The sequence below is a fragment of the Procambarus clarkii genome, chromosome 3 (assembly GCF_040958095.1).
Source record: "Procambarus clarkii isolate CNS0578487 chromosome 3, FALCON_Pclarkii_2.0, whole genome shotgun sequence".
NCBI lineage: Eukaryota > Metazoa > Arthropoda > Malacostraca > Decapoda > Cambaridae > Procambarus > Procambarus clarkii.
In genome coordinates this window covers 4,636,341-4,658,611 of record NC_091152.1, presented here as the reverse complement: position 1 = coordinate 4,658,611, position 22,271 = coordinate 4,636,341, and the positions used below count along the sequence as shown (strand labels likewise).

Here is a 22,271-nt window from a genome sequence, read left to right as displayed (position 1 = left end):
TGCTCTCCCCATCCACACCCTCACTGTTGCTCTCCCCCCACACCCTCACTGTTGCTCTCCCCCCACACCCTCACTGTTGCTCTCCCCCCACACCCTCACTGTTGCTCTCCCCCCCCCACCCTCACTGTTGCTCACCCCCCCCCCACCCTCACTGTTGCTCTCCCCCCCCACACCCTCACTGTTGCTCTCCCCCCACACCCTCACTGTTGCTCTCCCCCACACCCTCACTGTTGCTCTCCCCCCCCACACCCTCACTGTTGCTCTCCCCCCCCCACACCCTCACTGTTGCTCTCCCCCCCACACCCTCACTGTTGCTCTCCCCCCCCACACCCTCACTGTTGCTCTCCCCCCCCCACACCCTCACTGTTGCTCTCCCCCCCCACACCCTCACTGTTGCTCTCCCCCCCCCACACCCTCACTGTTGCTCTCCCCCCCCCCACACCCTCACTGTTGCTCTCCCCCCCCCACACCCTCACTGTTGCTCTCCCCCCACACCCTCACTGTTGCTCTCCCCCCCCACACCCTCACTGTTGCTCTCCCCCCCCACACCCTCACTGTTGCTCTCCCCCCCCCCCACACCCTCACTGTTGCTCTCCCCCCCCCCACCCTCACTGTTGCTCTCCCCCCCACACCCTCACTGTTGCTCTCCCCATCCACACCCTCACTGTTGCTCTCCCCCCCCACACCCTCACTGTTGCTCTCCCCCCACACCCTCACTGTTGCTCTCCCCCCACACCCTCACTGTTGCTCTCCTCCCCCCACCCTCACTGTTGCTCTCCCCCCCACACCCTCACTGTTGCTCTCCCCCCCCACACCCTCACTGTTGCTCTCCCCATCCACACCCTCACTGTTGCTCTCCCCCCCACACCCACACTGTTGCTCTCCCCCCCCACCCTCACTGTTGCTCTCCCCCCCCACCCTCACTGTTGCTCTCCCCCCCCACACCCTCACTGTTGCTCTCCCCATCCACACCCTCACTGTTGCTCTCCCCCCCCACACCCACACTGTTGCTCTCCCCCCCCCACCCTCACTGTTGCTCTCCCCCCCCCACCCTCACTGTTGCTCTCCCCCCCACACCCTCACTGTTGCTCTCCCCCCCACCCTCACTGTTGCTCTCCCCCACACCCTCACTGTTGCTCTCCCCATCCACACCCTCACTGTTGCTCTCCCCCCACACCCTCACTGTTGCTCTCCCCCCACACCCTCACTGTTGCTCTCCCCCCCCCCCACCCTCACTGTTGCTCACCCCCCCACCCTCACTGTTGCTCTCCCCCCCCCCACACCCTCACTGTTGCTCTCCCCCCACACCCTCACTGTTGCTCTCCCCCCCACACACCCTCACTGTTGCTCTCCCCATCCACACCCTCACTGTTGCTCTCCCCCCCCCCCCCCACCCTAACTGTTGCTCTCCCCATCCACACCCTCACTGTTGCTCTCCCCATCCACACCCTCACTGTTGCTCTCCCCCCCCCCACACCCACACTGTTGCTCTCCCCCCCCCACCCTCACTGTTGCTCTCCCCCCCCCACCCTCACTGTTGCTCTCCCCCCCCACACCCTCACTGTTGCTCTCCCCCCCCCACACCCTCACTGTTGCTCTCCCCATCCACACCTAGTTTTAGATCTGGTCTGCATGGCATGGGTAGGTCGAACATGTCCGCTCAACAACTGTAACAGGATCGCTTTCTTCTTATATGGCCTCATCTTTATCGTGATCATCTAGAGCTACATGGGGCAAGTGTAATTCTTCTTTAGAGTGGAATAGTTTTAATGTATTTTCATGTACCAACTTCTGTTCCCCCCCTTTATAAATATGGGTGATTAGCTTGTTTACTGAGCCAGTCTTCCGAATCATCTGTTAGGTCCTTTCCACCTATCCCGCAAGGGTCTGTTCTGGCCTCGTGGGTTAGTCTCAGACAACAATAACACAGTGGAGCCTTCCTGTATAATTAGACATTCTCTCTACTTCCTTTTTTTGGAAAACGTGTTGCTCATGAACCCTCATTTTCCCTATCTTTTTCATAAATACATCTGTCATTTACACATTCTTACTCTGTACTTCCTTTAATTGGGCACCTGGTGTTCACGCTCCTATGTTCTTCAATTCTGTGAAGACCTCTTATCTGTGGCCAGTTTTGAGAGTATTCTACAATCGCAGCCGCACTGGTTGCCTCAATGAAGTTATTTGTATTTGCGGCATGTAGGTTCACAGTTATCACAGCTTGGATGATCCAATACTTCCTGCAGGAGCTTTTCAAATTCCATCTTGAATATTTTAACCTCCAACTTTCTTTACTTGTTCCAAATATTTTGTTACATTCATATTTGCCAATTTTTCTGCTAATAGATGTGTCTTTTTTTATAGGAGGTTAAGTTTCAAGAAAAGTTGACCAAGGCTGAACTAAAAGTCAGAAGAAAAGAGATCATGGAACTAGAGGGAAAGCTTCACCATCCTATTAAAGATTTCAGTAAGTTTAATTATTTTTATTATTTGCATTTTCTCATACAACTAGGTTTACAATATTTAACCCTTCCTGGGCACAAATCATGTCATCAACATGACATTTTACATTTTGCTTGGTAACAAATCCAACAGTCAAATTAATCCAAGAATTAACAATACCCAAATTGTGAGCAGAGTAGATGGGAAATCCCTTGGTGGTGTTCACATCGACAACAAACTAAATTTCCATTGCCATATACAAAATATTACTAAAAAGGTTTCCAAAACAGTAGGCATTCTCTCCAAAGTCAGATAGTAAGTTCCTCGCTCTGCCCTAGTTCCTCTGTATTGTTCACTCATCAAATTCAAAATTCAAATGTTTATTCAGGTAAAGTACATAAATACAAGGTGTGATACAAATATGGATGAATTTATAGATAGAGCTAGTACATACAATGCCTAAAGCCACCATTACACAAAGCGTTTCGGGCAGAGGTTATCGCTATCTCACCTATGGTATCTGTGCCTGGGGATCCACCACCCTTAATTACCTCCGACCCCTAATTGCTCAACAAAAATCAACAATTAGAACAATCACAAATTGCTGTCCCAGACTGGAATCTGGAATCTGAGGCAGACTGAACTCTGCTCTCTTACTGAGACCTTTGAACATGTTAACTATCAAGTCTCTGCATATACTCTTAAGTGTTCTCTATCTAAAACTGTGAACTGCAATGCCAATCCTGACCCTTGGTGGTTCCTAGAGATTGTAATGGAACTCAATAACACCATATGAGAAACAAGCTTTTTTTTATATTCGTAGAGTGAGACTTGACCGAAGCAGAAATGCAATGCAAATCAATGGTCCAAATGATCTCCCAAATTATTAAACGCTGCAGTCTCCCAACCAATTTAAGAGACACTAAGAAATGTCAACCCATCCTCCTGTTTAGATAGTAGTTTTTGTAACAATGTGCACCATAGTACAAATATTGATATACTAGGCCATTAGATAGTAGAATTTGGTACTATTCATTTTATAGCCTGAAAAATGAAGCTAAAAACCTGAAATATTCCTAGGCCTAGTATAGCACACACCTACAACAACATAGAGCGCATAAATGTGTCTAGAGGCGAAGTGGAAAACATGTTCAAGGAGCTAAGTAAGAACAAATCAGTTGACTCAGATGGAGTTTCACCATGGGTTCTGACCGAATGTGCATCTGAGCTCAGCATTCCACTTCACCTGAATTTTCAGACATCCCTGTGTACAGGAGTCGTAGCAGATGTGTGGAAAAAGGCTAACAGTTCCAATCTACAAAAGTGGCAGAGAAGCCCCCCCCTCCCTCAATTATAGACCTGTATCACACACAGATCACACTAACGTGATGCATCAAATGAACAAATCCACAAGGGCCGTGACGAGGATTCGAACCTGCGTCCGAGAGCAGGTTCGGCAGTGTCTGGGATGCTCCCGGACGCAGGTTCGAATCCTCGTCATGGCCCTTGTGGATTTGTTCATTAGACCTGTATCGTTGACTAGTGAAATAGTCAGTATATTGGAAAAAATAATTAATACTAAGTGTGTAGAATACCTGAAGACAAGCGATATAATATCAAACCGTCAGTATGATTTTTGATCTGGAAAATTCTGTGTAACAAATTTACTCGGTTTCTATGATCGAGCCACAGAGATTTTGCAGGAAAGAGATGGTTGGGTTGACTGCATCTATCTGGACCTAAAAAAGTCTTTTGACAGAGTTCCACATAAGAGGTTGTTCTGGAAAGTGGAAGACATTGGAGGGGTGACATTGAAGAAAAATTTTCTGACTGATATAAAGAGGAGTGCAGTAATAAGAGGAAGTGTATCGGATTGGAGACATCTCCAAAGTGGAGTACCACTGGGTTCAGTTATTGCACCGGTGATGTTCATTGTCTACATAAATGATCTGCCAGATGGAATACAGAATTATATGAACATGTTTGCTGATAATGCTAAGATAATAGGGAAGATAAATAACTTAGATTATTGTCATACCCTTCAAGAAGACCTGGACAGAATAAGTATATGGAGCACCACTTGGCAAATTGAATTGTAATGTATATAAATGCCATGTTATGAAATGTGGAATAGGAGAACATAGACCCCCACACAACCTATAAATTATGTGATAACTCTTAGGTCTGATTGCCCTGCCTGTTGACATTTTCAGGGTCTTGAGGTGTCCCTTCTCTGGAGTCTCGCTTCGTACCCCTAGTCTCCGATCTACTGGCGAGCTCGCTTGCGATGGGGGGTTGATTAGGTTCTGCCTCGAGTCCCTTACCTTTGGTTGGTGGTCAGGTGGCTTCGTTGCTGATGTCCCACCTGCGTTCTTCTTCTTGACGGCAGTATGGGTTTTTTTTGGCGGTCCTTCCTTTTCCTTATGTCCCTTCTTAGGTGGCTGCGTTTGTTGGCGTCGACTTTTTTTTCTGGTGGAGGTTCGGGGCCGTCACCTTGTTGCATACTGTCGCCTCGTTTCGTGTGGTGCTGGTGGAGCCGCTTCAGCTTGCTTTCGGTCTTGGTGTTACATATGCGCTGTTTCGTAAGCTGTCTCATGCGTTGTTTCACCTCCGGCCTGCTCTTGCGCTGCCTGAGCCGTCCTGGTCTTTGGACAGTGTGCTCTTTCTTCTTCTCCTCGATTTGTTGTGGACCCTTCGGTTCGGGTTTGTTTCTCGATGGCTCTTTCTCCTGTTGGCATTTGCCTCTAGGGGTTGGGTCGGTGAGCTTCCTGCTCTCCTTCGGTGCAAGGGTTTCTGCTCCTTCGGTCGTGGCGATAGGTTTGTTCGGTTGCAGCCGTCTCCCTCTTTTCTGGCACAGAATGAGACTGCTGCTTTCTGGAGGGGTCCTTGGTTGTTGGTGCTTGGTTGGTTGGGCCTGGGGTGCATCTTTTGTGTCCGGTTGCAGTCCTCCGCTGTTATTTGTACGCCACGGCTTCTGTGTCTGGGACGCGCTTTGGGTTGATCCGGTTTCCTTCTTCCCTGTTTGCGGGTGAGGGTCTCCCAGGTCGTCTGTCGTGTTATTGAGGCTAGCCAGCCTGCGTTCTATCCCCGTGCCCATGACGTTCGTAGATTCGCTGCTCTTGCTGCCATCTTGGCAGCATGTCCTGGCTGACATTTGGGCACAGGGCTTTTGGGGGTTGTACAGGGTCCTGGCTGCTTCATATCTCATGGTCGTTCCCGCTCCAATTCAGGCCTGTGTCGCCTTGGGTTGGCGGTTGCAGTCAGTTGTCTCTACTTTGAGTTGGGGAGTGTGCGGCGACCGCCACCCGGGTACGTCCCTCTTGCAGTATTTCCTCTGTGGGTAGTTAGCTCCGGGGTGCGGTCGCCACCCGGGTACGTCCCTCTTATTTCCTCTGTGGGTAGTTAGCTCCGGGGAGCCAAAGGGGCTCCCCCTGGGAAACCAGTGTTGAACGTAATGAAACACCATTTTCTGTGTCGGAGGCTGGAGATTCCCCGGCATCTCTCCCTCTCTCCGGTTGGCGTATTTTTTTGTGTTTTTTGACATCCAGCCTCAGAACTGATGATGGATATCCGGCATGGTAGGTCTGGGGCTGCCCCTTGCCCCTCCTAGGGAGGGGGGAGCTGCGCGGACAGCGGTGCGGCATCGTGTGACGTCATGATCGTTTACTAGTTTCTTTAAGGGGAATTCTATCCACTTGTTCGGCCTGTGGTAGCAATTTTCACCAGAATAGGGGTTTGTTTTGGTATGCTTACCTTTCTGGGTGCCTGACCCGGCCAATGGCAGAGATTGAATGCCACACGAGGGTTTCTATAGGCCATTGCTCGTCTTGCCTCTCTGTGGAGGCCAGGTTCTGGCTCGTGGTCCTCAGTAGGCTCATAGAACTCCATACACATGACTGATGCCAAAGTCTGACATTAGCATATCAGCCTGGATAAGCTCCGGGGAGCCTCTGTGTCTCGCCCAGAAAATGGCATTTCATTACATTCAACGCTGTTTTTTTGCCCTTGCTGTTTGCGGACTTTGAGGTCGAGCAGTATATGCAGGTGGCTTCTTCTAGCTGTCGTCCAATGTCAGACTTGTTGGTTCTCCGGGGGTCCCAGATGAGTTCCTCCCAGAAGGGTTGTGCCAGGGTCAGGGTTCAGTTCGTCGGGGTAGGCAACAGGTACCAGTTTCGGAGCTGGCATCACCTTCAGCTTTGTGCACAGGTCGGGTTCTCGTAAGGGGCATTGGCCCTTTTGTAGTTCGCCCCATTGACTGGGCGATGGAAGGGAGGCGGCTTGCTCTGATTGCTCACGCCTGGTGTCACGATTTGTGGGCTTTTCAGGTCATTTCTCACGGCCTGTGGTGGCTTTGGGTGGCTCCTCCTCCTTTGGGGGGGTTTGGGGCTGGCGTGGTAGGCCTCTTCTCCTGTGCTCTGTCGAGTCGTCTCAGAGTGGGTGCTCTTGGGCGTGGTCGAAACAATGACATCTCTTAGGTGGGTTTCCCGCCTGCTTCCAGTTCCAAAACGGGACTGTGCGAACCTCCAGTTCATTCTGGACTTGTCCCTTCTGAACCCCTGGGTTTCTTGCCCCACCTTTTGGGTGACTACTGTCCCAGGTCTGGCTTATGTTGGAGCCGGGAGCTTGGATAGTGTCCCTGGACTTCAACGACACGTATTGGCACATCCTGAATCATCCTGGGTTCAGGACCTGGCTCGGTTTTGTTCTGGGGCGTCAGAGCTACCACTTTCGTTGTCTCCCGTTAAAGTTGAACCTGGCACCTCACGTGTTCAAATGCCTTACCAGGGTTTTGGTGGCCCGTCTGCGTTGTTTAGGTGTTCAGGTGTTAGCTTACCTCGACGACTCACTGGTCTGTGCTCCCAGTCGGTCCTTGTCTGCCCACCAGGGGTTTGGTGCTTTTTCAGCTAGCCGGGTTCGGGTTCTCTGATGAACTGTCGCAAGTCCCATCTGGTCCCCTCCCAGGTTCGGAACTGGCTGGGTCTTGTGTGGGACTCTCGGACTGTTTCCTTCTCTCTCCCTCCGGAGTCCCTCCTTTGGCTCCGGTCCCCACATGTCCTTGTTTGTGGGGGGCTCCCGAGTCACCTGGCAGTTGCTCGAGGGTCTGTGTGGGAGCCTGAACTTTATGATGATGGTCCACCCGTTGGGTCAGATTTGGCTTCGTCGACTGTTCTCGTTCCTTTGGGAAATCCCTTCCACCTCTCTCGCAATCACCAGCTGTGTCGCCAGCTTCCTCTTCGGATTTTTCGGGGTTCAATGTCTTGGCGCCTACCCGAGCCCTCGCTCGATGTGTTCACAGACGCGTCGTCTCTCGGCTGGGGCCTTTGTGACCAGTGCTCACCAGGCCAGCCAGGGGTGGTGGGGTCCGTCCTTCCGTTGGGCCCACAGCACATTTCGGGAGTTCGCAGCGGTGGGGTTTTTGCTTAGGAGGGTTCGGGTCACCCGCGGATTGATGATCCGGCTCCATTAGGACTGCTCCCTGGTGGTTCATTGCCTGAAGCGAAGGGAAGAGGGGGAGGGGGCTTTCAATGCAGTCCTTGGCTCTTTGGGACTGGTCGCTTCGGATGACTCGTCTTCTGAGTTCTCGGGGTTTTGGCTTTCCTGGCTGTTCATGTCTGGGGGTGTCCAACGTCCTGGCGGATGGCCTGTCCCGGTTCATTCCCCTTTCCACGGAGTGAACAGTCGATGCCGATTCATTCAGTTGGCTCTTCCAGTCGTTCGGGCGCACGGAGGTGGACCTCTTCGCGTTGGTATGGTCGAGGTGTCTTCCGGTATATGCGGCGCCCTTCCCAGAAAGCGAGGTCATCGGGATCGATGCCTTTCAGCAGAACAGGTCGAGGTAGGGGTTCCTGTACCTCTTCCTTCCCCGGTTCATCTGTTGCTCCAGGTCCTAACTCACTTGGAGACTTCCCATGGGTGAGTAGTTTTCTTGGCCCCATGGTGGCCGGTCCAGCCTTGGTTTCGGTCAATGCTTGCTTGGTGTCCAAACCCAGAGGTTTTCCGGTGGCTCCGCCTCTTTCAATAAATTGGTCTGGTCCGTTACAAGACTGGTTCGCTCTTCTCCCCAAGACTTCACGTTTGGTCTTTTTGACTCGAGTCTATCACATCTGTATGGTGATAGGGTTACTTCTTTGGTGGTGTCCCACCTGCGGGCTTCGTCTCGGCAGCAGTATGAAGTTTCTTGGCGGTTCTTCTGTTTCTCTTTCTCTCTTCGTCACTGTACGTCACTTTCTGTTAAGGTTGTTTTATCCATTCTCCTGTGGCTGTTTCAGGTCATCTTATGCTGAATACTGTGGCCTTGTATAGTGCGGCGCTGGCCGAGCCACTGCAGCTTGCTTTCAGTATTATGTTACTTCTTCACCATTTTGCTAAGTGTCTCATGAGTTGTTTCACCTGTGGCCTGCTCATGTACCACCTGAGCAGTCCTGGTCTTTGGACAGAGTGCTTTCGTATCTGTCTTCGCCTCAGTTTGTTGTGGCCCCTTTGGTTCAGGATTGTTTTTCCAATTTTTTTTTCCCCATAGGCCTCTGGGGGTCAGGTTGGGGAGCTTCATGCTCTCCTCCGGCATAGGGGTTTCTGCTCTTTTTATCATGGTAACCGCCTCCCGGGTAAGTCCCTATAGTTTTCGTCTTTGGTGAAGTAGCTCCAGAGAGCCGAGGGGCTCTTCCCAGAAAACCAGCGTTGAATGTAATGGAACCCCATTTTCTGGGCGAGACCCGGGGGCTCCCCGGCAACCCTCCCTCCCTCCCTCCCTCCCTCCCTCCCTGCAGTCTGTGTTTTTTCCACGTGTTTTTGACATCCAGCCTCAGAAGTACAAGGTGGATCGCTGGCGTGGGGGTCTGGGGCTTCCCCTCCCGGGGAGGGGGGGAGCTGCACAGACATGTGGCGCGGCTCGTGTGACATCATGCTCACTTTCTCGTTTTCATTTGGGGAGTTCTGTCCACTCGTTGGTCTATTTTAGTCATTTTAACTGGAATAGGGGTTTGTTTTGAGGTGCTTACCTCTCTGGGTGCCTGTCCCGGTCAGTGGCAGATAAAGAATGCTCCAGATCCCATTGCATTCCTATAGGCCATTGCTTGTCATGCCTCTCTGAGGCGGGGGGGGGGGGGGGGGGGGGGGCAGGTTCTGGCTCATGGTCCCCGGTAGGCCTAGAACTCCATTCTCACTGACTGATGCCAAAGTCTAATGATATACATACCAACCTGTCTAGCTCCGGGGAGCCTCTGGGTTTTTGAGGACTTTAATGGACCTGGAAGATCTTAGTGAATGGACATATGTTACAATTAGTTAAATTAGGAATTATCCCTCAGAATTTTACTTCAATAACATTTCTTCACCTCACTAGGACCAGTTTATAATAAGTAGAATTTTTTGTATTTTTTAATATAGATAGAACAAATTATTCCTTTATATTATGCATTTCCGAATATCGACATAATTTTAGGTATAGAGTTAGGGAATAATGTATTTGTAACAAATATTCGGGGAAGAGTATTATCCATTCTGTTAATGACTATTTTATATTTGTTCATATTTTTATTAGGAACAGGTTGACAGTTTTCCACAACTTTTTAATATATGTATTTACAGGTAGCCACCTTCCCTTAGAACTACAGTGTGGTTCATCACTAAGCAGCCTGTGTGAAGATGTAGCAGATGTTTCCTTGCATTCCAAGTCAAGGTAAGGTCATATGGCTTCAATTTGATAGTCATTGTTTTTTTTTATATGTCATTATGCTCGTATTACATACATTATCATTATCCTGTTTGCCACTGTTGAAGACCAAATTCATGGATTACATGGGGTACCATATTTCAGGTAAAGATTTTACCCCTTCTCACAAAAATGTGGCTACTATAATGGACATCCCAGCCCCTACATCAGTGGGGAAGTATAGTCTTTCTTGGGGATGGTAACTTATTTATGCAATTTTAAGAATTTTTGAACAAAATTAGCTCCCTTTATTATAAATTAGCCCCTACATCAGTGGGGAAGTATAGTCTTTCTTGGGGATGGTAACTTATTTATACAATTTTAAGAATTTTTGAACAAAATTAGCTCCATTGTATAAATTGTTTAAAAAATCTAGCGTTGAATGTAATGAAACGCCATTTTCTGGGTGAGTCCCAGAGGCTCCCTGGAGCTATCCAGGCTGATATGTTTATCCCTAAACTTTGGCATCAGGGTGAATGGAGTTCTAGGCCTACCGGGGACCATGGCCAGAACCTGTCCCCCTCAGAGAAGCACGAGGAGCAATGTCCTATAGAGATACACATGGGATTTGGAGCATTCTATATCTGCCATCGACCGGGACAGCCACCCAGAAAGGTAAGCGCCTCAAAACAAATCCCCATTCTGGTTAAAACGACGAAGATAGACTAGTGGACAGAACTCCCCAAATGAAAATGAGCAAACAAGCACGACACCATACGAGCCGCGTCCCATGCCTGCGCAGCTCCCCCCCTTTCCGGGAGGAGGAAGTGGAAGCCCCAGACCCTACATCGGCGATCTGCCCACCAGTACTGAGGCTGGATGTCAAAAACATGCGAAAAAACGCTGACCGAAGGGAGGAAGGGTTGGCAGGAAGTCTTCAGGACTCGCCCAGAAAATAGCGTTTCATTACATTCAATGCTGGTTTTCTGGGGTAAGCCCCCTTCACTAAAGATGAAAACAGAGGAACTAACCCGGGAGGTGGTCGGTGGGAGCAGCAGCGCACAGCAGTGCTGTGTGCTGCTCCTGCATGCCATTGCTCGCTCTCTAAGGGCATGCAGGCTCTCACAGTCGGCATGGATGCTGATTTTTTTTTCAAAAGTGCATCTGTTTACAGGAGTCCTGAGGTATAGGGTGTGAACCCTGTATACCTGCAGGAGTTTTGAATGGCTCTCTATACATAAAAATGCCATATGGCACTGCGCACCCCCAATTGGGTGCCTCAAGGCGCTTTGTGCAGTGCAGTGGTTAATTAAGCAGGAATTGGTAAATTCTCCTGTGCTCACTAATTTTATGGGCAAATGCCCTTTAAAACTAGGAGTAGATGCTTTCCCAGTGGGAGGGACTGTGTTTTGTTACATGAAATAGATGGTCAGGAAAAGGCTGCCTTTATTTTGTACCTGGATGGGGTTCTGGGATGTTGTCTACTCCCCAAGCCTGGTCCAGGGCAAGGTTTGACTTTAGAGCTTGGTCCAAAAGATTGTTGTTAGGAGCAGCCTACAGGCCCACATATCCAACACAGCCTGGTTGGTCCGGCACTTCCTGAAGAAAACTATTCAGTTTTCTCTTGAAGATGTTTGTTTCCAGCAAATTTTGCTAGCTAGAGTGAAACAAAGCAGACAACAACAAGGTAAATCTAAACAAAAGTTCTAACCCTCTTATTCTGAATGCCCGAGAAAATACTGATCTAAATAAAGTACATCTTTGGCTAACTGCTAACAAACTCTCAAACTCGCCCTTAACATTGACAAAACCTTCTGTACAGTGCATCCTCACTCTAACGAGTTCCCGGATGGTCCGAACGAATTGCATTCAATTCTAAATGTTCATTGGAACAAATGTGCGATTAAGTGAGGATTATTCGTCCAAGCGGTCACAGAGACTGAGTCAGAATTATTTTATCCATGTTAGAAGTTTACCTGTCACCCCTCCAATATTTTCCAGTTTCCAGAACAAACTTATGTGGAACTCTGTCGAAAGCCTTTTTTAGGTCCAGATATATGCAGTCAACCCAACCATCTCTTTCCTGTAAAATCTCTGTGGCTCGATGATAGAAACTCGGTAAATTCGATACACAGGATCTTCCAGATCCAAAACCATACTGTCTGTCTGATATTATATCATTTCTCTCCATGTGTTCTACCCATTTAGTTATTATTACTTTTTCCAATATTTTGACTATTACACTTGTCAATGATACAGGTCTATAATTGAGGGGTCTTCTCTGCCGCCACTTTTGTAGATTGGAACTATGTTAGCCTTTTTTCCACATATCTGCTACAACTCCTGTATACAGGGATGTCTGAAAAATCAGCTGAAGTGGAATGCTGAGCTTAGGGTGCACGTTCTCTCAGAACTCATAGTGAAACTCATCTGGGCCACTGCTTTGTTCATATTTAGCTCCAAGAGCATTTGTTTCACTTCGTCTCTAGACACCTTTTTGTGCTCTATGCACAAAATGCTCTGGAATTCTTATTTTGTCTGGTTCTCTGAAGATCTCATTTTGTACAAACATACGTTGGAACTTTTCGTTTAATGTTTCACACATTTCCTTTTCATTTTCCGTGTATCTGTTCCCCGTTTTCAACCTCTGAATATTATCCTTTACCTGCAGCTTGCTTATTAATGAATTTATAGAAGAGGCCTGGATCTGATTTACATTTGTCTGCTATACTCTTCTCAAAGTTCCTCTCTGCCTCTCTCTCTATTGAAGTGTAGTTGTTTCTTGAATCTTTGTATCATTGGTATGTTTGGGGGTTTGGTCTCTCTCTATAATGATTCCATGCTTGTGTCTTTTGATCTCTGGCCCTCTCACAATTTTTGTCGAACCAACCCTGTTTCCTAGGTCTGCATGTCTGTTTGGGTATGAATGTTTATATTTTGCAAAATTTGGCATACATCTCATTTACTTACTTGCCTAGCAACAAGTCTGTCCAATTATACCCATGAAAAAAATTTCTAAGTTCCCCATAGCGTCCTCTCTTGAAATAGAGTTTAACAACAGTTTCACTGTCCCCATTCTCTGCTAAATTATATCGCATAGGTATTTAATGTCCAAGAAGACGTGATCACTTTCCCAAGGGAGGAAGGTACTGGATGTCAAATACCTCTTCTTCTTTCCTGGTGAATACTAGATCCAGTACTGATGGAACATCCCCTTCCCTCATTCTTGTGGCCTACTTGATATGTTGATACATGAATGTCTCCAAGATGAGGTTTACAAATCTGCCTGTCCATATGTCCTCTGTTCTTGCCTCTTAGGCCTCCCAGTCTATTACCTTAAAGTTGAAGTCCTCCCCAGAACCAACAATCGGGATTTATCTTTGTCAGCTCTTATCATAATCTCTCTCATGATTACATGATGATGTGCAGATTCCTGAGCCTACTGGGCTCTATCATATCTATATTTGAAACTGTGTATGGAGTCAGCCTCCACCACATCACTTCCTAGTGCATTCCATTTATTAACTACTGACACAAAAAAAATCTTTCTAATGTCCCTGTGGTTCATCTGGGGTACTAAGTTTCCACCTGTGTCCCCTTGTTCGTGTACCACCCGTGCTGAAGAGTTTCTTTGTCCACCCTGTCAATTCCCCCGAGAATTTTGTAGGTATTTATCATGTCTCCCCTTACTCTTCTGTATTCCAGGGACGTGAGGTTCAGCTCCTTTAGCCTTTCCTCGTAGCTCATCCCTCTCAGTTCCAGGACGAGCCTGGTGGCATACCGCTGAATCTTCTCTAAATTTGTCTTGTGTTTAACTAGGTGTGGACTCCTGCATATTCCAGGATTGGTCTGACATAAGTGGTATACAGGGTCCTGAACGATTCCTTACACAAGTTTCTAAAGGCAGTTCTTATGTTGGCCAACCTAGCATATACCGCTGATGATATGCTTTTGATGTGGGCCTCTGGGGACAGGTTCGGTGTGATATCAACCCCCAGATCTTTCTCTCTATTTGACTCTTGCAGGATTTCACCTCTCAGATGGTACCTTGTGTTCAGCCTCCTGCTCCCTTCGCTTAATTTCATTACTTTACACTTTCCTGAGTTAAACTTTAGAAGCGATTTTCTAGACCATTCCTCCAGTTGGTCCAGGTCATTCTGTAGTCACTGTCTATTTTCATCTGTCTTGATTCTTCTCATAATTTTTGCCTCATCAGCAAACATTGAGAGGAATGAGTCTATATCCTCCAGAAGATCGTTTACATATAAGTGGTACATACAGTGGTACCTCGGAATACGAGTGTCCCTGTATACGAGTTTTTCGAAATACGAGCAGGATTTGCTCGGAAAATTTGCCTCGGAAGGCGAGGGTTGCCTCGGAACACAAGTTTGTTGATACACGTACAGGCCGACTAGTGCGTGGTGGCACGGCAATCGCGCCCAGTGACTATCCCGCCTCAATTCTTCAAGTATTTACAGTTTTTTGACATTTTCTGTGGGGAGCCCCTACGGCTCCCTGGAGCTTATCGGGCTAATGTATGTTATGTTAGACCGGGACATTAGCTAAGGAGTTCAGACCTACCAGGGACCAGCGCCAGAACCTGGCCCCTTCAGAGAGGTTTCAGGAAGCAATGGCCCTGGAAAACCCCATATGGTTGGGGGTTTTCCTTATCTGCCATCGACCGGGGTTAGGCACCCAGAAAGGTAGGCGTAACAAAACAAACCCCACATGGTAAGAAACTACAACAAAAACCGAACAGAGAGGTAGAAAACTCCCTACAATCCCAAGGAAACAAGCAAACAAGCAAACATCACACTTTACTGCCGCGCCGATCGTCCGCGCAGCCCTCCCCACCCCGGGAGGGGGAGGGGGGAGCCCCGGACCTACCGCGCCGGCTGCCAAGCTCCAGTTCGTTCGCTAATGTCAACCGGGATTGACGCTTCTCTGGCCTCAGTTTCCTAGGCGGTGTTTGCCTTGTGTGGCGTTCACTGCCGTGTGTTGTGGTGTGCGGTGGCCAGGAGTACTTCATCAGTGCCGGGGCTGCATGTGCTTAGTGGCTGACTTCCCTAAGCGCCCTGTGAGTACTGCCCTTGCGTAACAGGGTTATCTTCCCTGGGGCGTTCGGGAACCATTCCCGTAGAGGTTCTTGCTGCTCGGCATTTGCCTCGCCCTTGAGGCCAGCTGGGGCTTGGGGCCCTTGTTTGGCCCTGGGTAGGGATTGGTATTGTGCTGGTTAGGGCGTCAAGGTGTTGCGCAGCCTGCCACCTAAGCGGCGGCCGGTTTCTGTTGCCTCTGGAGACGGTGTACTTTTGCGGGGTTTTTCTTTTGTTTTTCATTTTCTTGCCTGGTGGGGGTCTGCCTAAGGTGGTTATAGTTCCACTGGTAGTGTTTGGCGGCCCTCTGCTAGGCCCCCGTGCTTGTACACGTCTCAGGGGTTTTCAGTGCTATAATCTACCCTCTTGTTATGTTTGGGTTTCTTAACGTAACACCTTGCCCGGGCTTCCCGTAGTTGTTACCCTACGGGCCCTGGAAACCCCTGTCTGGGCTCGGGGGACCATTGAATGTGTCTTCCGGGTTCCAACCTGTCTTGTACGGGATCGTTGGTTGCTGTTCCCTTGTCTCCGGGTGACAGTCGCCAATTTTACCTCCGTCATGCTGCCTGTTGGGTCACTGACACCTTGACCCGGAGTCTTGCGAGTGATTCTCTGCTTGTTCTCCAGTACTCTCCTGATGTTATTACTGTTCAGAGTACGGCGGCATCCATGTTGCAAGCTAGGTTAGGTTGCTGCAACATGCTAGGTTGGTTTCCCACTCGAATGCCCCGTGGCCGCCCCGTTTGGTTAGGTGCTGCTCGCCCCTTTCTCTCCATGTTCCCGGCTCCGGACCGTCTGCGGGTTTCGGGGTCGGGGCGGGGTTTAGTTGCGGCAGAGAGACTGGCGGTTTTCGGGGGCTGCCCCGTTCGGGTGGGGGACGGAGGTTTGAGCCTGTGCCTCCTGCCAAGGCTTCTGGGTCTTACCAGCGGCCCTTTCTTGTTGCCTTTCCCATGGGCTCTTGCTTTTCTTTAAGGGCGGAGGGCTTGGAGGACGGCTCTGCCCCGGGGCCTCTGTTGTTGGTTCCCGGGGCTGTGGGGGTTGCCTGCTAGCAGTTCTGGGGCGGTTTTGCCCCTTCAGGGGTTTTTCTGCTGTTGGGCGGCGTTTTTCGCCCTTCCAGTCTGCTAGCTTCCCACATTTGCTGGCGTGTTTTTGTGTATTTAGCGTCAGTCACAGCCCCTGCTGGCGGCCATTTTCGTCTGCCGGTTTCACGGCGTGGCCACCAGGGCGGCGTTGCGGTTTGTTTACATGCGTCTGGGTCTGCGAGCGAGCGTCTCTGGTGAGTTTTCAATAAATTTTCAGGGTTTTTGTTCTCCTGTTGTCGTTTCTTTGTTTTTCTGGTGTTTTCTTGCCGTTGCCTGTTCCTCTGGGAACGTTTGGGTGTTGATTTTGGGTCTGAGCCTATGGGTTTAGGCTCAGTGCCCCTGGCGGCTATGCTTGCTCCCACACCTTGCCCCTCGGTTTTCGGTCTGTTGGGACCGTTTTCCCAGGGCGTTCTGCTGGGGTCTGTGCTTTGCCTTTTAGTGGTGTTCTCCGCCGGCAAATGTGGTGGTTTGGGCTCCCCCTGGTTCGATTCTGGGTTCCTTTGGGTTCCTTGGTTTCGTTCTGGAGGTTTCTTCCTCTTGGGCCCCCTTTTGTGGGTTCAGGGGACTTTGTTTCCTCGTGTGACCCGGTTCTGCCTTTTGGGGTTCCGGGGTCTTCCTGGCTTGCAGACTGAGCTTTTTGGGTCTTGGCACATGTTGTGGTTGTGCTGGGACTTTGTGGTTTTGCTGTCGAGGTGGGCCTTTTGATGCAGTTTTGTGCCTTTTGCCTGGCCGGTGTAGTGCTCTCTGCCACTAGTCGGCGGCTTGTGCTTTTACAATATATGTCCTCACCTAGTTGTGCTTGTGGGGGTTGAGCTCTGGCTCCTTGGTCCTGCCTCTCAACCGTCCATCAACAGGTGTATCGGATCCTGTGCCTCTTGGGCTCTGTCATGTCTACATGTGACATTGTATGGGGGTCGGCCTCGTTACTTGTGTGAGGAGTCGCCACATTACTTCCTAGTGCTTTCCCGTTCCCATTCTGACACACACACACACACACACACACACACACACACACACACACACACACACACACACACACACACACACACACACACACACACACAAACACACACACACACACACATCTATCTGTGGCTCTTTTGGGTACTCAGTTTCCACCTGTGTCCCCTAGTGCGTGTGCCCCTTGTGTTACATAGCCTGTCCTTATCAACCCTGTCGATTCCCTTGGGTGTCTTGAATGTGGTGATCAGGTCTCCCCTCACTTCATCTTCCAGCGAAGTGTGGTTTCATTCCCGTTGTCTCTCCTCATGACTTCGGTAGTGTACTTTTTCTTTCTGAAGGGGTTCTGTTCCCTTCTCTGTTGACCGGGCGCTGGGGGAGCAGCTTGCTCTGTTGCCTCTCGCTTGGTCCCGCTGTTGGTGGGCGCTTTGGGTTGTCTTCCGGCCTCTGCTGGCGTCGGAGGACGGCTTCTCCCCCTTGGGGGGGGTTCAGAGCTGGCGGGGTGGGCTTCTTCCCCTGCGCTTCGTCATTTCCTCTTCGTGGGTGCGTGGGGCGTGGTCGATCCGCCCCATCCTTCTGGGCTTCCCGTCTGCTCTTTGCAGTCATGAGCTTTTCCAGTCTGCAGTTCTTCTGGACTACTTCAGTCTGCGCCCTGGATCCTCTGCCCTCCTCGGAGGACTGTTGTCTCCTGTTCGGATTCTGTTAGGGCCTGGTGCATGGATGGTGGACCTGGACCTCCAGGTCACTTCTTGGCACGTTCCTCTCCAGTTTTTCTGGGGCTAGCACGGTTGGTAATTACCTATGTGTACTTACCTAAGTGTAGTTACAGGATGAGAGCTACTCTCGTGGTGTCCCGTCTTCCCAGCACTCTGTCATATAATGCTTTGATTATAATTGTCATATTGTCATATAATGATTGTCATATGTCATAATATGTCTTCATATGATTGTCATATAATGCTTTGGTGGTGGGGCTTCAGGTTTGCTGTTTTTATTGCCTTCCCTATTTTGTAAAGGGCACTTTGTATACTCTTTGCATCTTTACCGGATCTTAGTGCCCTGTCTGCGTCTGAGATTCGGTGTCTGGCCTACCTCGACGACTGGCTGGAGTGGGCTCCCAGTCAGTCCGCTTGTCTGCTCGCCAGGGGATGGTTCTTTCCAGATCGCTGGGTTTGGTTTCCTGGTGATCTGGAGGTTTTACCTTCTGTTTCCATCCCGGGTTCGGACCTGGGCCTTGTTTCAGGCTCTTGGGCCCCTCATTGTCTTTCCTCCAAAAGTGTTACTGTGGCTGTGGTCCCGCCTTTGGCTGTTCAGGAGGGGGTCCCGGGTTGCTCAGCGGTTGCTTGGGCGGTTGTGCGGGAGTCTGTACTTCGGCATGCTTGTCTGCCCACGGAGTCGGGTTTGGCTCCGGCGTCGGTTGGTTCCTACGGAGACTCCCCTTCCGCCTCTTGCATTCCTTGGGTTCCTCTGGGGATCTGGTGTTGGTGCTGCATCACCAGCTTCCTCTTTGGGGTTTTCGGTGTTCCGTGCCTTGGCACCTCCCCGAGCCTTCGCTCGATGTGTTCACGGACGGGTCGTCTCTCGGCTGGGGCTTTGTGACCAGTGCTCACCAGGTCGGCCGAGGTTGATGGAGTCTGTCTGTCCGTCGGGCTCACAGCCCGGTTCAGGTGTTCATGGCTGTCTGGTTTGCGCTTCGGAGGGTTTGGGTCACTAGGTACTCTACCATTCAGCTCTGTTTGGACTGTTCTCTGGTGGTTCTTGCCGGAACCGCAGGGGGTTTGGTTAACCATGTGGTTCGTGTCCGGGGTGTGTCCTGCGTCCTGGTGGACAGCTGTCTCGGTTCATTCCTCTTCGTGGGTTGGCCAGTCGTCGCCGATTCGTTTTGTTGGCTCTGTTGGGCTTATGGACTCCTGGCCATGGACGTCTTCGGGTCGGCGTGGTCTAGGCGTCGCCCGTTTTGTGGCGCCCTTCCCACCTGCGAGGACTTCACGGTGGAGGCTTTCGGCAGGCCTGGTCGAGGTGGGGGGTACCTGTCCCTCTTCTCCCGGTCCAGCTGTTGCTTCGGGTTCTGGCTCGGTTGCAGCCCATTCCCACGAGAACAGTCCTTATGGTTCCATGGTGGCCGGCCCGGCCTTCTTTTCAGACGCTGCTTGATAGGTGTCCGTTCCCGGGGCGTTTTTCCTGAGGCTTCGCCTCTTTCAGCAGGCCGACTCGGTCCTGTCCGTGACTGGTTCGGCCTTCTCTTTGGCACTTCGCGTCTGGTATTTTGACGCAGGTATCACCATCTCTATGGTGTTCAGGTGGCTTTGTTGACGGTGTCCCACCTGCGAGCTTCGTCTTGGAGACAGTATGACGTTTATTACGTTTTCTCGCGTTTTGTTTCCCCTCCGGCCTGCTCATGAGTCGCCTGAGCCATCCTGGTCCTTGTTCAGGGTGCCTTCTTCTCTTCCCCTCAGTTTGTGGTAGCCCCTTCGGTTTCAGTTTCCTCCTCTTTGGTACTGGTGGTAGCTTTATTGGTGTGCAGCCTTTCTCTGTCCTGGCGACGGTCTAGACGGCTGCTTTCCGGAGGGGTTCTTGGGGTATTGGTACTTGTTTGGTTTGGCCGGGGGGTGCGTCCTGTGTTGTCCGGTTGTGCTTTTTGCTGTTGTCGGCGTACCGTGCCTGGGGATGCGCTGTGGTTGATCCGGTTCCTTCGTTCCCTGTTTTCAGGGCTCGGGTCTCCCAGGTCGTCCGCAGTGTTTTCCTTCTTCCTGCGGTCTGTCTTTGCGCCCGTGCTGTTCAGACGTTTGCAGCAATTGCTGCTGTGTTGGTGACGTCTCGGGCTCGTTTCAGGCGCAGGGATTTGGGGGTCGCACAGGTTTTTGGCCGCCCATCCATATGTGCGTCTGTTCTTGGGCGTTCTTGTTGCCTTGGGTCGCAGGTTTGCGACCGGTTGTCTTGGCTTTGCGTTGCAGAGTTTGTGGCGGCCGCCTCCCGGGTTAGCCCTTTCTTTTCCTTCTCTTTGGGTATGAAGCTCCAGGGAGCCGTAGGGGCTCCCCACAGAAAACCAGCGTTGAATGTAATGAAACGCCATTTTCTGGGTGAGCCCCGGAGGCTCCCTGGAAACCCTCCCTCCCACCGGTCGGCGGTTTTTTTCGCGTTGGTTGAAGCTTAGCTTCCGAACTGGAGCTTGGCAGCCGGCGCGGTAGGTCCGGGGCTCCCCCCTCCCCCTCCCGGGGTGGGGAGGGCTGCGCGGACGATCGGCGCGGCAGTAAAGTGTGATGTTTGCTTGTTTGCTTGTTTCCTTGGGATTGTAGGGAGTTTTCTACCTCTCTGTTCGGTTTTTGTTGTAGTTTCTTACCATGTGGGGTTTGTTTTGTTACGCCTACCTTTCTGGGTGCCTAACCCCGGTCGATGGCAGATAAGGAAAACCCCCAACCATATGGGGTTTTCCAGGGCCATTGCTCCCTGAAACCTCTCTGAAGGGGCCAGGTTCTGGCGCTGGTCCCTGGTAGGTCTGAACTCCTTAGCTAATGTCCCGGTCTAACATAACATACATTAGCCCGATAAGCTCCAGGGAGCCTCCGGGGCTCACCCAGAAAATGGCGTTTCATTACATTCAACGCTGGTTTTTGGCCATTTGAGCATAAAAGTTATTATACTGTATATCTAGCCATGGGTATCAAGAAAGCCATTGGTAAGGTTCAACCTAAGAAAATAGCTGTGAGTCGAGGCAGTAGAGGATGTCCCTTCTTGATTAAGAAAATGTGTGAAGTATGGGAAGAACTGCAAAGTTTTGTTGAAAAAACTCACCCAGATAAAGCTGTAGCAGGCCGTTGCATTGACCTTTTAAATGATAATGTGATGTCTTACTACAGACAAGTGTTAAAATGTAGGGAAGAACAAGTGTCATTAGACATTCTTAGTAAGACAGGTAAGTCCTAGTGGTATGCAGGCAAAACGTGCCAGTGTGTGTACACCAGTGAAGTCCTCACTGCCTGATGTGATAATGGAAGGGGTCTCCCCATCCAAACAATAACACCTCTCTTCCTCCCTCCTCCTCACCATCTTCCATACACTAACAGGAGTCATCAACAAGGGTAAGTAATAACTTGAACATAGTTTTGTAGGTTTATTTAGATGAATTAGGTATAAAATTTAGTTTGAAGTGAGGTTTTGGGGTAGTCAGGAACGGATTAATTCATTTCCCATTATTTCTTATGGGGAAATTAGCTTCGGATTACGAGTTTTCCTAATACGAGCTGTCTCCAGGAACGGATTAAACTCTTAAACCGAGGTACAACTGTACTAGAAACAGGATGGGTCCAAGCACTGAGCCCTGTGGGACTCCGCTAGTGACATCTCGCCACTCTGATGTCATCCCCCTGACAGTTACTCGCTGTTTCCTGTTTCTTAAGTACTCCCTTATCCTCTGGAGCACCTTCTCTTTTACTCCTGCCTGTTGCTCCACCTCCCCTACCCTTCACCACCTCCCCTACCCTTCACCACCTCCCCTACCCTACACCACCTCCCCTACCCTTCACCACCTTCCCTACCCTTCACCACCCTCCCTATCCTTCACCACCCTCCCTACCCTTCACCACCTCCCCTACCCTTCACCACCTCCCCTACCCTTCACCACCTCCCCTACCCTTCACCACCTCCCCTACCCTTCACCACCTCCCCTACCCTTCACCACCTCCCCTACCCTTCACCACCTCCCCTACCCTTCACCACCTCCCCTACCCTTCACCACCTCCCCTACCCTTCACCACCTCCCCTACCCTTCACCACTTCCCCTACCCTTCACCACTTCCCCTACCCTTCACCATTTCCCCTACCCTTCACCACCTCCCCTACCCTTCACCACTTCCCCTACCCCTCACCACCTCCCCTACCCCTCACCACCTCCCCTACCCCTCACCACCCTCCCTACCCTTCACCACCCTCCCGACCCTTCACCACCTCCCTTACCCTTCACCACCTCCCCTACCCTTCACCACCTCCCCTACCCTTCACCACCTCCCCTACCCTTCACCACCTCCCCTACCCTTCACCACCTCC

At 50.6% G+C, this 22,271-nt stretch overlaps 1 protein-coding gene across 5 annotated transcripts in view; it reads left to right on the top strand.

The window, feature by feature from the left end:
* The window catches only part of LOC138367385 (uncharacterized), a 232,858-nt gene that overhangs the window by 139,470 nt on the left and 71,117 nt on the right, over nucleotides 1–22,271 (top strand). For all 5 annotated transcript variants that reach the window (XR_011229356.1, XM_069328980.1, XM_069328984.1 and 2 more), the window contains 2 exons: nucleotides 2,365–2,467; nucleotides 10,030–10,120. Coding sequence is in view for 4 of the 5 variants with exons in the window: in XM_069328980.1 (XP_069185081.1) it covers nucleotides 2,365–2,467; nucleotides 10,030–10,120 (194 nt within the window). In the remaining variant the exon portion in view is untranslated. The remainder of the gene's footprint in view (nucleotides 1–2,364; nucleotides 2,468–10,029; nucleotides 10,121–22,271) is intronic.